A 12,150-nucleotide genomic window follows, 5' to 3' on the forward strand; every position below is an offset into this window, starting at 1 on the left:
GCCACTGGATTTTTACCAACAATAATAGCTTAGCTGTAACTAAATCCCACTTGAGATTGCCGGAATACTGGTTTTGAGTGATATCACAGGAAGCGGTCTGAACATAGACAGGAGATTTGGAATTCACAGGACTTTTACAGCTCAAAAAGATCAATCCATTTGGTGTCCTGATTAAAAAAAAGAAAGGATGGCACTTCATATTGAAAGGCAGTTGAATTCTAGCAAGAGGATGGGGTGTGACTATGATCACAGGTTCTTTTTATTGAAGTCCAGTGATGATCAGCAGGTATGTAGTAATTGTTAATGACAAAATCATCCATACTGAACCCGGACAACAAGATGTAAATTAAGGCAAGGGAGACTAAAACTACCAAAATCTGCACTCGTAACATATTAATAACCGAGTAATTGATTAAGTATATATGTAGATACCAAAATCTGCACTTCTGTTTTTGAGTGAAGTCTCGTGACTTTGTATTTGGATGGTTTAGTTCATGATCAGAAGAAGAGTCGAAGACTCGTGGGGGTGGACTTGACTAGTTCGCCTTTCATAGTCAATTATATTTAGGATAAATTATTTATAGCGCCCTTTGATTTTACATAATGCTAGATGATCACCTAAGGTTTCAAAATAGCTACATAACCCCCTATAGTTTTATATAAATTGAAAATGGACGAAATGCACAACCAGTTATGACGTAACTCCCTTATGGTTTGTATAAATATCCATTTTATCTCTCTGTAATTAAGCCATTTTATCCACGTGATCCCCTTATACTTTTATACAAGATAGTTAAGCCATCGATTGATTTAATATTTAAGTAAAGGTACTATTGGTATTTCAATTAAAGGCGTTGTATAGATTATTTTCCGTCAAATTTCCACTTTATATAAAACTATAGGGAGGTGAAGTGGACATTTTGAAACATCAAGAAGATTATGTAATAATAGATGAAATCACAAGGGGTTAAATATAATTTACCCTTATGCTTATCGAATCTCTGCCGTTGCAAGAGGAGCCACATACTTCAATCAGCTACTCAACATGGCCCAGCTCTAGGCTGCTTGATAAATGGCGAAGGATCAACTAAAGAGCTTTGGCCACGGAGCATGGAACTTGTTTCAACACGGTTCATCAAATTTGTGCTTACCTTGAAACCAAATGGTGCAGTTTCTTGGATCCAATTTGGCCATTTGACCATTGGAGCAATTTCTTGTTCATTTAAAATCAAATTATATGGCATGACAATGGCTATGCTGTTAACAAGGGCATTGTTCTCCTTAATTAGTCCTATGACAGCTTTGAAAATTGATTATCTTCAACTTTTATGAATCAATTCCAATTACCAAGTCAAATCCTCCCCTAATCGGTCATAGTTATAAATTCCACAGAAACTGTTGTTAACGTTTACTTCCAACCAGAAACTACCGTTTCACTGTTTACTTTGTGATGTATTCTATTATTCTAGAGGAAATGAAGAAAGTGCAGAACAAAAACTCGTCAAAGTAGAACATGAGCTCAGGTCAGTCAATGGTCGATTGTTGCAATTCTCACAGTACTGGCCTTCTCCATTTTTCTCCATTATGTGTCATTCTCAAAGCAATTTCCTGACAGGTTCAAAACACAACTCATGCTAAAACTCAGACAGGCGTAGACTTGACTCCAAACCATTTATCTATACAGAGAAAACTGCTCTTCCATCAAACCTGAATACTCATTAGAAGATAAAGAAAAAATGGAAATCTGGAGATTGGTCATAGTGGCCATTAGCTTTTCTTCTCTACTAAGCCCTGCAATCTTTGCGGACAACGTCTCAATTGCACCTGCAGCAGCACCACCTGACGATGTCTGTGCAGAGAAAAGATGTAGCCCCGACGGTCCGGCCGTAAGATTCCCATTTCTGCTACGAGGAAAGCAGCCTGAAGAGTGTGGCTACAATAATCCAGGCTACAATCTTTATTGTGACAACGGAAACCATACCTTACTTGAGGTTCCCCCTTCATCAATGAAATTTGTGGTCAAGAACATCGACTATAAGACTCAAATGATCCAAGTCCAGTTTGCTGAAGGTTGCCAACTCAAGTATCTGAGAAATCTTGATTTATCTTCTACCCCGTTTCAGTTTTCTGCACCAGACTACATAGATCGATATTTGTTCACGATAGATCGATATACTTTGTTCAATTGCTCATTGGCAAATGATGATGGTTGGTCTTCGGATGACGAATATGACTTTAGTTGTTTAGACACCCCTGGATACAAAGTGCGTGCAACGCGTTCTGATACTGAAATTCGGTTTTTGTCTGTGGAATTATGCACAAAGATGTATGACACAAATTTGGTTTCGGGGGAACTATTTGGAATGCGAGACTTGCTAAACCTGGCCTGGTCCTTGCCTGAATGCAAAAAATGTGAGGTGCACGAAGGTGGAATTTGCAGATGGAAGAATGGAACGAACAATAAATTTGACTGCTTTGGAGGAAAGCCCGACTCTGGTACGTACCATTTACTGCCCCTTCCTGGTCCATTTCTTGATATTTCTCGTCGAAGTGCTTCAGATAGACTAATTGACTAAAGATTCAGACCACAGACAGAATGAGAGCACCAGATATTTGATTGTCTAGAAGAAGTTTTTAGATGAATCTACACCAGAAATTTGAACATTTACATCTTGAAAAGGATAAATTTAAAGAAAGGTCTCATGTAGCTATACCCTTCCCTGTCTTCTGAACTCACCCAATTTGGTGACTGTGTATTGATAAAATGGACCAAGAGCACGAACAATACTAGGAACATATGTAAGAGGCGACAATAAAAAGAAAGAAAGAAAGAAGAGAGAGAAATTCACATTTCTAGTTAACCTTGACTGTTGTACATAGATGTCTTTTTGACATTTGCTAGTATGTTACAGGTGTATCGAAGAAATTACTCATTTCAGGTGAGAATCTTGCTGTACATTTTTCTCAGTTAATTTTTCTACTATAGAGAAAAGAAAAAGTAAAATTGACATGTGCCTTTTAACAACAGGTCCAATCGTGGGGTGTTTCTTTCTCATATTAGCAACAAGCGCCCTTCACAATGTCTATAAAACAAAGAAAATAGACAGGGAAAATCAGAAGAGAATCAGAACATTTTTGGAGGACTACGCTGCCATGAAGCCTACTCGATATTCCTATGCTGATATCAAGAGGATCACAAATGACTTCAAGGATAAATTAGGTGAAGGAGGCTATGGAAATGTGTTCAAAGGCAAAATTTCAAATGAAATATTTGTTGCTGTGAAGCTGCTGCACAATTCCACAGGAAATGGGGAAGAGTTTATCAATGAAGTAGGAACAATGGGCACAATCCACCATGTAAATGTTGTCCGCTTGGTAGGCTTCTGTGCTGATGGATTCAAAAGAGCTCTTGTTTATGAATTTTTGCCAAACGGTTCTCTGGACAAGTTCATATTTCCGGAAGGTCAAGAGCATCATAACCTTGGAATGGAGAAGTTGCAAAACATTGCATTTGGCATTGCGCGAGGTATCGAGTACCTTCACCAAGGATGCGAACAGAGGATCCTCCATTTCGATATCAAACCACATAACATCTTGCTTGACAACAGCTTTAACCCAAAAATATCTGATTTTGGGTTAGCCAAGCTCTGTGAAAAGGGAAGAAGTGCAGTTTCAATGACTGCTGCAAGAGGAACCATGGGCTATATTGCCCCTGAAGTCTTCTCAAGGCACTTTGGCAATGTGTCTTACAAATCAGATATCTATAGCTTTGGGATGCTGTTGCTTGAAATGGTTGGAAGACGAAAGAACATTGATGCCAATGTGCAAAATGTTAGCCAAGTGTACTATCCCGAATGGGTTTACGGACGGTTGGTTCAAGGGGAAGACTTGAGAATCCAAGTTGAGGAAGATGGAGAGGAGATCATTGCCAAAAAATTGGCAATTGTGGGACTTTGGTGCATTCAGTGGAACCCTGTGGATCGTCCTTCAATAACCTTCGTTCTTCAGATGCTTGAAGGAAATGGAGAAAGTCCGAGTCTTCCACCAAGTCCTTTCACCTCAACAGATCCCATGAATCCAAGTAATCCAAGCTTGCATGGAAGACATTTGGCTTCAGGATTGGCAGTGATCTCTGAGTTAGAATAAGATGCTAGAGGTTAATTTCGACTGAAAGTCTTGTGTATTAATAGCTTCCAATGTTCTGCAAATACAAGAAACAAAAAGAAGAAATTGATGAATAAATGCTAGAGGTAATCAAATGATATTTTTTGCATATGTACTGTATTATGGCTGATGGTTAAACTATTATTGACTCTGATGGTTAAACTACCCCTACTTATGTGGGATAATAGTTGTTACTAAATTCCATGATGCCTCTTAAACAGTTGAATTCTTCAACACAAGGCAAAACCATGGCTTAAATAACTGAACCATAAGAAAGAAGGAACCAGAAGAAACGCTACTCCGTCTTCATGATTATTTGAAAAGTCTATCAGTTAGATCATTGAGCATTCAACTCCAAATATCCAGGCAGGCAGCATCCAGAAATGTCTTATTGGGCCCATTGATGAAAAGGAAAGACACGGTTTAAAGAAACAAGGCTACAAGTCTAGGTTAAACTAACTAACAATTTGGCGAGTAACACCAACAAGTCTATATTGCTCATTGTCTCATGTAGCATAACATCTCAAGATATTACATATTGGAGCTCAGTGGATACAAATTATTGGAGCTATATTTACATATGCATCTCTGAAGGTTCTAAATTTCAGTTTTACTGGTACCAAATGAGTTTTCAATTTGCGTTTTCAACTGTTACTAGGTGGCAGATTGGCAGATTTAAGAGTTTGAAAAACAAATCTGAAATACAAAGCTTCCACTAAAACTTAGGAGCACTTCTTAGTCATCCATCTGCTCTACTTCTAAAGCAATAGAGCTACACAGCGTTGCTGTTGACTCATCAGAAGAGCTAATATTACTGCTTCCTTGCATGGATATGGGTGAATCCGGAGGGTAAAACAACGGTCTGTGGGGCAACTTTAGGCCACTAAGATCACCTTCAAGCATTTCTAAGACTTCTCGCATTGAAGGACGATCCTCAGGTGTCATTTGTGTGCACCATAATGCAATCAAAATCAATCTTCTACTAATTGATTTTTCTTCTTCAGTTGCATGATCTCCAATTTCCAATTCCTCCCCTCGACCAAATTTATCGTATATCCAGGACGGGAAGTATATTTCACTTGAATGTTCTACATGTCCATTACCATTTCTCCTCCTTCCTGCCATCTCCATTAGCAACATTCCATAGCTGTAAACGTCTGCCTTGTCTGAGACTCTTCCAATCTTTTTGTAGAACAATTCCGGAGCCATGTAACCTAATGTTCCTCTGACAGCTGTAAGACTTGAAACACTCTTTTGCATCGGGTAAAGTTTTGCGAATCCAAAGTCTGCAACTTTTGGAACAAAGTTCTCATCAAGTAAGATGTTATGTGGCTTAATATCAAAATGCAGAATTTGCATATTGCACCCCTGATGCAAGTATTCCATCCCACGAGCAACTCCTTTTGCAATCTCACAAGTTTGCTTCCAACTCAATGGATGACCATTTTGACTATCTGAGAAAATTAACTTATCCAGAGAGCCATTCGGCATGTAATCATATACTAGGGCATGTTTCGAGGGAGCAACACAAAATCCTACCAACCGAACCACGTTCACATGGTGAATTTGTCTAATAGTTGCGACTTCATTAATGAACTCTTGCCCATCAGCTTTTGATTTGTTCAGCATCTTGACAGCAACTACATCTCCACTCCGCAGTTTTCCTTTGTAAACCAAACCATAGCCTCCTTCACCTAATTTCTCCTTAAAGTTGTTGGTCATTGCCCTTATGTGTTTGTATGAATACCTAATGGGTATGAGGCCGTTGTTTGTTTGTAGGAAATCTTCTATTGTATCATACCTGGATAAATGCCTCCGATGACACCTATAAAGGAGAAAAGCACACAAGAGGGCAATGCCAATGAAACTTTTTGCTGCAATGAGCAGAACTGAAATAGAAGAAGAAAGCAACATTTATCAGTGATTTACTCTGTATCATACACCCAATAGTGAGTTATCAACTATAAATCAAATGCCTTACCAAAAAATTTGACAGCAAAACCCACGCCAGCTGCTTATTACAAAAATTCAAACGATTATTAAGGAAAAATTGAAACGGAAAGGATGAGACTGACTGAAAAAATCATTTCTGTATATTTTAAGAATAAGTGACTCACTCCCAAACTTGACATGATTGTAGAATGGTGCTACCAGAAGACCTGCACTGTCCAGGAACAAAGATCAAGATTAATGTCCAATTGCATTCTTGAACTTCAACTTTTAACAGAGCTTCAAATGCTAGAAGAAAAAATTCAATGCACATTAATCAATTGTACAATTTTCAAATCGAGAGCAAAATCTCAGAGATCCTAAATTTACACCTTCACAATCTAAATCAACACCGTCAATGCATTAATCAAGTGCACTATGATAGTAAGACTTCTATAAAGTGAGAAAGATAGAGAAGTTTGGATTTGGCTTTTGAGATCAACAGCAGAACTACTATACTTGTTAGCCTACAAATATACCACTCCATTTCCTAACTTAAATCTTTCAAGATACGGTAACTTGTCATTAAATTCCCAAAAACATAGTTTCATTCAGTAGAATTTAATACTTTCCAAGAGATCATCGTAACCAATTATCAATCACCGAAATGGACAACCTTCAACCTTTCTGGGTAAGTAAGAATTTATTAATACCCAAGAAGAAAGTAACATACAAGGCAGGTCTGCAAAGTTAGTGTACTTACAAAGAATTGATCTCCGCAGTGTCGACCTTGTTGACAAACTGAGCTCAAACCCATTAGCCAGAGCATTGTGGATGTCTTGAAACGAAATATCTCCTGTTACCTTAGGTAGACACCGAAGGTCTGCACGAACTATTTTATGGATTGTGCACGACTCTTCAATATCGGATACGACCACATTTTTACCAATCACAACATAACTGTAATAATCAGATTGAGCATTCATTTTTGACAAATGATTTGCAGTGATATTACAAGAAGCAGTGTCTATATAAAGAGGAGATTTCGATTCCACTGGATTTTTACAGCTGAGAAAGACCAATTCACTGGTGTCGGGATCAATATCCACGAATCGTCCATAACGGATATCCCCAACTTGCTTTTCATAGGTGTATTCATAAAATGAGTAAATTGGAAGAGTAGAACAGTTGTCCTTTTGCACTCCAGGATCAAATATACGAAGTGTTTGTTTCCTGTAGTCAATGCTGTCTATATCTGCATAAAAGCGCTGTTCCTCCCCATCAACATCCGTTGTTAAGGGAAGTACTGTGCGATTATGGTCACAAGAGAACTCCAAAACATCAGGGCACAAATCTGCATGATCACCTTTGAACTGAAACGGGCACTTTAAACTGACATCAGTGATTCTGCAAGAAGATGGGCTATGGTCACAACCGGTGTGTTTGGAATTGAAGGTATGATAACCATTTGCGTAACAATGGCTATCGACAATAGTATCAAATCTGAATCGGCATACCAAAAAGTAAATCAAGATCAGAGACAACAAAACTACCAAAATCTGAACTTGCAACATGCTATTAATGGGTTGACTGAAAATAGCCGGATATGCAGAAGGTGCTGCTTGGCAAGTAAGGTTTTAGAGCAAATGAATGCACTTTAACTAAATTTTAACCTCCTTTCCCAGTAAAGATTTAAGGGAATCCAATCTAAACTTGACTGCTGCAGTTGTTTATTAAGAAAAACTTTTCCATTAACCTCAATTGACTTTGGACTAGCCACCCAATTTAGGCTTTTCATTCTTCTATTTTCTTTTTTCATTTTTTTTAAGGGAGTCCAATCTAAACTTCTGTTATGTGGAAGGCAGTCCAGTCTAGACTTTAGCACTTACTTGGTAGTTATTATCATTAAAATTTGCAGTTTATGAAAATTAAAAATCCCCTCCCCTGCTGGTTCCAGAAGGGAGGGGGGAAGGTTGTGGGGGAAGGGTGGAGGGGAGAGGAGGAAGAGGGAGGGAGGAGGAGGAAAGCGGGAGGAGAAGAGAGAGAGAGAGAGGGGAGCCCCGCCGGCAGGGAGAGTTGGGTGTGGCCGTGTGGCAGTGGGTAGGGAGGAAGGAAGGGAGAGGGAGGGAAAAAGAAAATGAAAAGAAAAAAGAAAACGAAAAGGAAAAGGAAAAGAAAAAGAAAAAAGAAAGTTCGTCTTTCCAATTCTCAAATATACAAAAATTAAAATTTTCTAGTGTAGAACAATAAGTTACAATAAAATTTTATATAAACACCTAAAATACACCATCCAAACACACCCTAACTTGCTCTTATGTCTATCAGGTTTTTCTTATCAAGAGTATAACTAGTTAAGAGTTTGTGGCATTTATAAATGTTCTTGAACGGTGTAAAACCTTCCTACCAAATAATTAATCATTATAGGTTATTTGTATAATTTTGTAAGTGTTCATTTTGGAAATACATGCTAGTGGTATTAGAATTACGTGTTGTTACTTGGTTTGTACGTTTTAAATTTCATCTTATTTACAAAATAAGAATAAAATACAAAAAAATTAAAAATTAAAAATTAAAACAAAGTAGAAGATGCATAGAGTGTGTCTAGATAGTGTATTATTCAAAATATTATTTGAAATAATTATTAAAATATTTTTTATGATGTTGATGTATATGAGATAAAAACTTGGATGAAAATATTAAAAAAAAAAAACTAGTTGGAAAGCATGTTTATGAGCAAACAAAATAATATATTTGAAAAAAATGAGAAATAACTTCTGTAAGTCCCAAAGACAACCAAGAGGGGGGGGTGAATTGGGTTATTCAAAATCTTAATCAGATTTAGACAATTTTTGCTAAATGAAAATTTCCTTCTTTTCTAGTAATGATCAACCAAGTAGAGTAGAAGACAAGAGCTATATTGATCAAAAACACAAGTTTTCTCAAACAAAAGAAAGCAAATCTTTTCAAGGCACAAATAAGTTTGCTAAGAAAATTAGTTGCATTAAATCCACTTATGTGCAAAATACTTCTATCATGTGTCACTTTTGTTGCCAATTTGGACACATGCAAAATGATTGCTATGTAAAGAAAAATATGAGAAAAGGTATGAAATCCATGTGGATTGCTAGATCATGTTGTAATAACTCCCAAGGACCCTATTATGGTCTTGACTTGAAAAATAAAGGGGGAGTTTGCTTTTTGATTGATGCCAAAAGGGGGAGTAGGATTTATTGAAATTTCTTTGCATGTTGGCACTTTCTAAGGGGGAGCTTTATTTGAACTTATTTGATAAAAGAAATCTTCATTTTGTTTGTCATCATCAAAAAGGGGGAGATTGTTGACCTTGGTCGATCAATCCTTGGTTTTGATGATTAACAAACCAAAATGTAGATTTGGTCTAATGTTTTTATGTGAGAAATTTGTTAGAATCAGGTTCAATGGTGTCAAGGAAAGAAAACCAACCAAATGAAGAAGTAAAATCAGGTCACTCATGTCGGACGGCCAAAAGGAAACTATCGGACGTCCGAAAGGATGAAGAACATCAAGAAGGAAACTCTGTCGGACGCTCGTGAGGAAGCATCGGACGTCCGGAAGGATCGGACGCACGCCTCGGACGCACATCGATCGCATCGGACGTCCGAAAAATTCCAAGCTAACTTGCCAACTCTCTGCCTACGATCGGACGCTGCGGTGTCGGACGATCAAGACGCATCGGACGTCCGAACGTCAACTTGGATGCCATCGGACGATTGGTTCGGACGATGATTTGATCGTCGGACGTCCGACAGCCCCAACGGCTAGTTGACTCTTCAGCTGCCTTCTATCCGTTGGAAGCATTGATGAAGCCCATTTCTGGTTCCCTTTAAAATCAAACTGGTCTGAACGAAGTAGGGACTTTTGCACACTTTGTTTACAAGATCTCAGGAGATATTTTAGCTAGAAAATAGTCTCCAAAGCTAGATTTGTTTTAAAGTGGTGTGAATTTCTGGTGAGCATTTCTTTTGTGATTGAAAGGATCTTTAGTGTAGCTTTGTTGAGGGTTTTCTGAGTGATTGTAAAACTTCTTAGCTTGACTAAGTGAGGCTTGGGGCAAGGAAGAAGTGCTCCCTCCATTGTACATCTAGTTGATCGTCTTCCATCAAAGAGAAGTTGCTCTTCCTAGTGTGTGGTCTTCAAGTTTGAGGATAGCTTGGTAGACACTTGGTTTGATTCCCCAAATTTACTTTTCTGTTTAATAAAATTCTCATTGCTTGTTTATACTTGTGTTTCTGATCAATATAGCTCTTGTCTTCTACTCTACTTGGTTGATCATTACTAGAAAAGAAGGAAATTTTCTTACAATCTGTTTACATTGATTTATGGTATGTGGTAGAAGATGGTCCTTATGAAGCTAGATAGTCAACAACTTCCATAGCTATAAGAATGACAAAGTTTTTAAAAAATCTAAAAAATAAGAATGAGAAAGTTAGGCAGCACCATTTTCTAAAGCAACAGAGTCACAATAGAAGAATTATTACTGCATCCAGAACCCAAAAAAAAAAAAAAATTTTAAGAAAGGATGAAATCTAAGGCAGGTCACCAAGTTGTAATTCAAGATTAGGGACAACAAAGCTACCAAAATCTGAACTTGCAACATACTGTTAATGATTAATCCGGTCAATGTTAAAAACTAAGGCTGAGCTCGGAGTAAAGAACTAAGTCAACATACTCTTTTTTTTTTCTTTTTTGAGGGAACCCAACTAAACTTGACTACTTGTGTCATTTTTCTTATCTCCATCTATTCTTTTTGTTGAAATACACACCATTGTCAATTGAAACAATTCAGATCGCAGGTCCAACTTTGGACTTTTCTTACTCGTAAGTATAGCTGTCAAACAAACCCATTTAGTTAAGTTTATCCATACTCGTCTATGAATAGATGTTTATGGGTATCTTAAATTTTTATATGTAGGTATTATTGGGTAACCCATCAAATCCAATTAACTCATTTAGAATTATCTTCTCCCAAACCTCCTCTCTTCCCTCATCTATTTTTTTTTCAATTTTTTCATTTTGTCATGATGTTAACTACTTTTGTTTCATTATCATTATTATTATTTGTTGGTTTTATCTTATCATTTTATTTTCTCTTAGTTTGTTAACTTGCTCATTTTTCAGCATTATCAATTTATGACAAGTTTTAGCCTCTTTTCTTACTTTTCCAAAATGAAATTTTAAATTTACACACGAAAAAATGTAAGAGGTTCAAAATTTTTGGATTAAATTTTTATGTTAACTTTTATAGTACTTAGTTCAAATTTTTATATTCTTATTGTTTAATTATTAAATTGTATGTAATTTTACAACATAGAGTACAGATGAAAAAAATTGATAACTAGGTTTATTGAGCATTATAAATAAATATTTAAAACTAATGATGGGTGCAAAAGATGGTATAAATTGATAACTTAGTTTGCAAAAATGAATTTACAAAAAGTTAAATAAATGGATTATAAATGGGTAATTAGGTTGCCCAATTCATTTTTTGACTTACCTATTTATACCCATCTAATTAAATTGGTATAAATGGGTTGACTCACTTATACCCATTACCCATTTTACCCAATCCAAACCCACCCAAATCACTCATTTTGACACCTCTACTTGTAAGGCACTCTAATCTAGAATTTAGCACTGAAGTCGTTGCTATTATTATTATTATTATTATTATTATTATTATTGTTGTTGTTGTTGTTGTTGTTGTTGACAAAATCAAGTTGTTATACATTGTTATTTTTTTTGGGTCAACTCCTTTTGTTGTTATTGTTGTATTTTAAAAAAAAAAAGAAAATTGTCCCCTTATTACCTCCATTTGTTTTGTTAGGTAAGGTATTCATTTTATTGATATAGCAAAGACAGAGCTTATTATGATTAGTAGCAAAAAGCCAAACCGGCAACACCGTCCAAAGTACACTAATTGCAAACAACACCCAAGGTCACCAACTAAACAAACAGAATACTGACGGTAAGAATATAAGATCAAAATTCCATGCTATACTTTGTTAGTTTAATCTTCTT

At 36.6% G+C, this 12,150-nt stretch overlaps 2 protein-coding genes across 3 annotated transcripts; one reads left to right on the top strand and one right to left on the bottom strand.

Moving 5' to 3' along the window:
- Nucleotides 1-1,435: 1,435 nt before the first annotated feature.
- Nucleotides 1,436-4,329, top strand: LOC113774841 (rust resistance kinase Lr10-like). Of its 2 annotated transcripts, none has more exons than XM_027319474.1 (3): nucleotides 1,436-2,496; nucleotides 2,913-2,939; nucleotides 3,026-4,329. In XM_027319474.1, the coding sequence occupies exons 1-3, from the start codon at nucleotides 1,737-1,739 to the stop codon at nucleotides 4,144-4,146; spliced, it is 1,908 nt and encodes a 635-aa protein (XP_027175275.1). In that variant the 5' UTR covers nucleotides 1,436-1,736; the 3' UTR covers nucleotides 4,147-4,329. The 2 variants fall into 2 exon arrangements, with proteins under 2 accessions (XP_027175275.1, XP_027175276.1); XM_027319475.1 differs by having other exon boundaries at nucleotides 1,437-2,496; nucleotides 3,029-4,329.
- A 546-nt stretch (nucleotides 4,330-4,875) lies between these two features.
- On the bottom strand, nucleotides 4,876-7,667 carry LOC113774476 (rust resistance kinase Lr10-like). The gene is made up of 4 exons (XM_027319003.1): nucleotides 6,857-7,667; nucleotides 6,282-6,323; nucleotides 6,146-6,175; nucleotides 4,876-6,053 (listed from the first exon to the last, which is right to left on the bottom strand). The coding sequence occupies exons 1-4, from the start codon at nucleotides 7,665-7,667 to the stop codon at nucleotides 4,900-4,902; spliced, it is 2,037 nt and encodes a 678-aa protein (XP_027174804.1). The 3' UTR covers nucleotides 4,876-4,899.
- Nucleotides 7,668-12,150: the final 4,483 nt, after the last annotated feature.

The sequence above is a fragment of the Coffea eugenioides genome, chromosome 6 (genome assembly GCF_003713205.1).
Source record: "Coffea eugenioides isolate CCC68of chromosome 6, Ceug_1.0, whole genome shotgun sequence".
Lineage (NCBI taxonomy): Eukaryota > Viridiplantae > Streptophyta > Magnoliopsida > Gentianales > Rubiaceae > Coffea > Coffea eugenioides.

Bases quoted from the DNA above. Each gene is read 5' to 3' on its own strand.
- LOC113774841 (XM_027319474.1), top strand. From the start codon at position 1,737: ATGGAAATCTGGAGATTGGTCATAGTGGCCATTAGCTTTTCTTCTCTA. The intron at 2,497-2,912 runs GTACGTACCATT...AGTATGTTACAG, and splicing joins TGGAGGAAAGCCCGACTCTG to GTGTATCGAAGAAATTACTC. The intron at 2,940-3,025 runs GTGAGAATCTTG...GCCTTTTAACAA, and splicing joins GAAGAAATTACTCATTTCAG to CAGGTCCAATCGTGGGGTGT.
- LOC113774476 (XM_027319003.1), bottom strand. From the start codon at position 7,667: ATGTTGCAAGTTCAGATTTTGGTAGTTTTGTTGTCTCTGATCTTGATT. The intron at 6,324-6,856 runs GTAAGTACACTA...TGGACAGTGCAG, and splicing joins ACTGCGGAGATCAATTCTTT to GTCTTCTGGTAGCACCATTC. The intron at 6,054-6,145 runs GTAAGGCATTTG...CTTCTATTTCAG, and splicing joins TTTTGCTGTCAAATTTTTTG to TTCTGCTCATTGCAGCAAAA.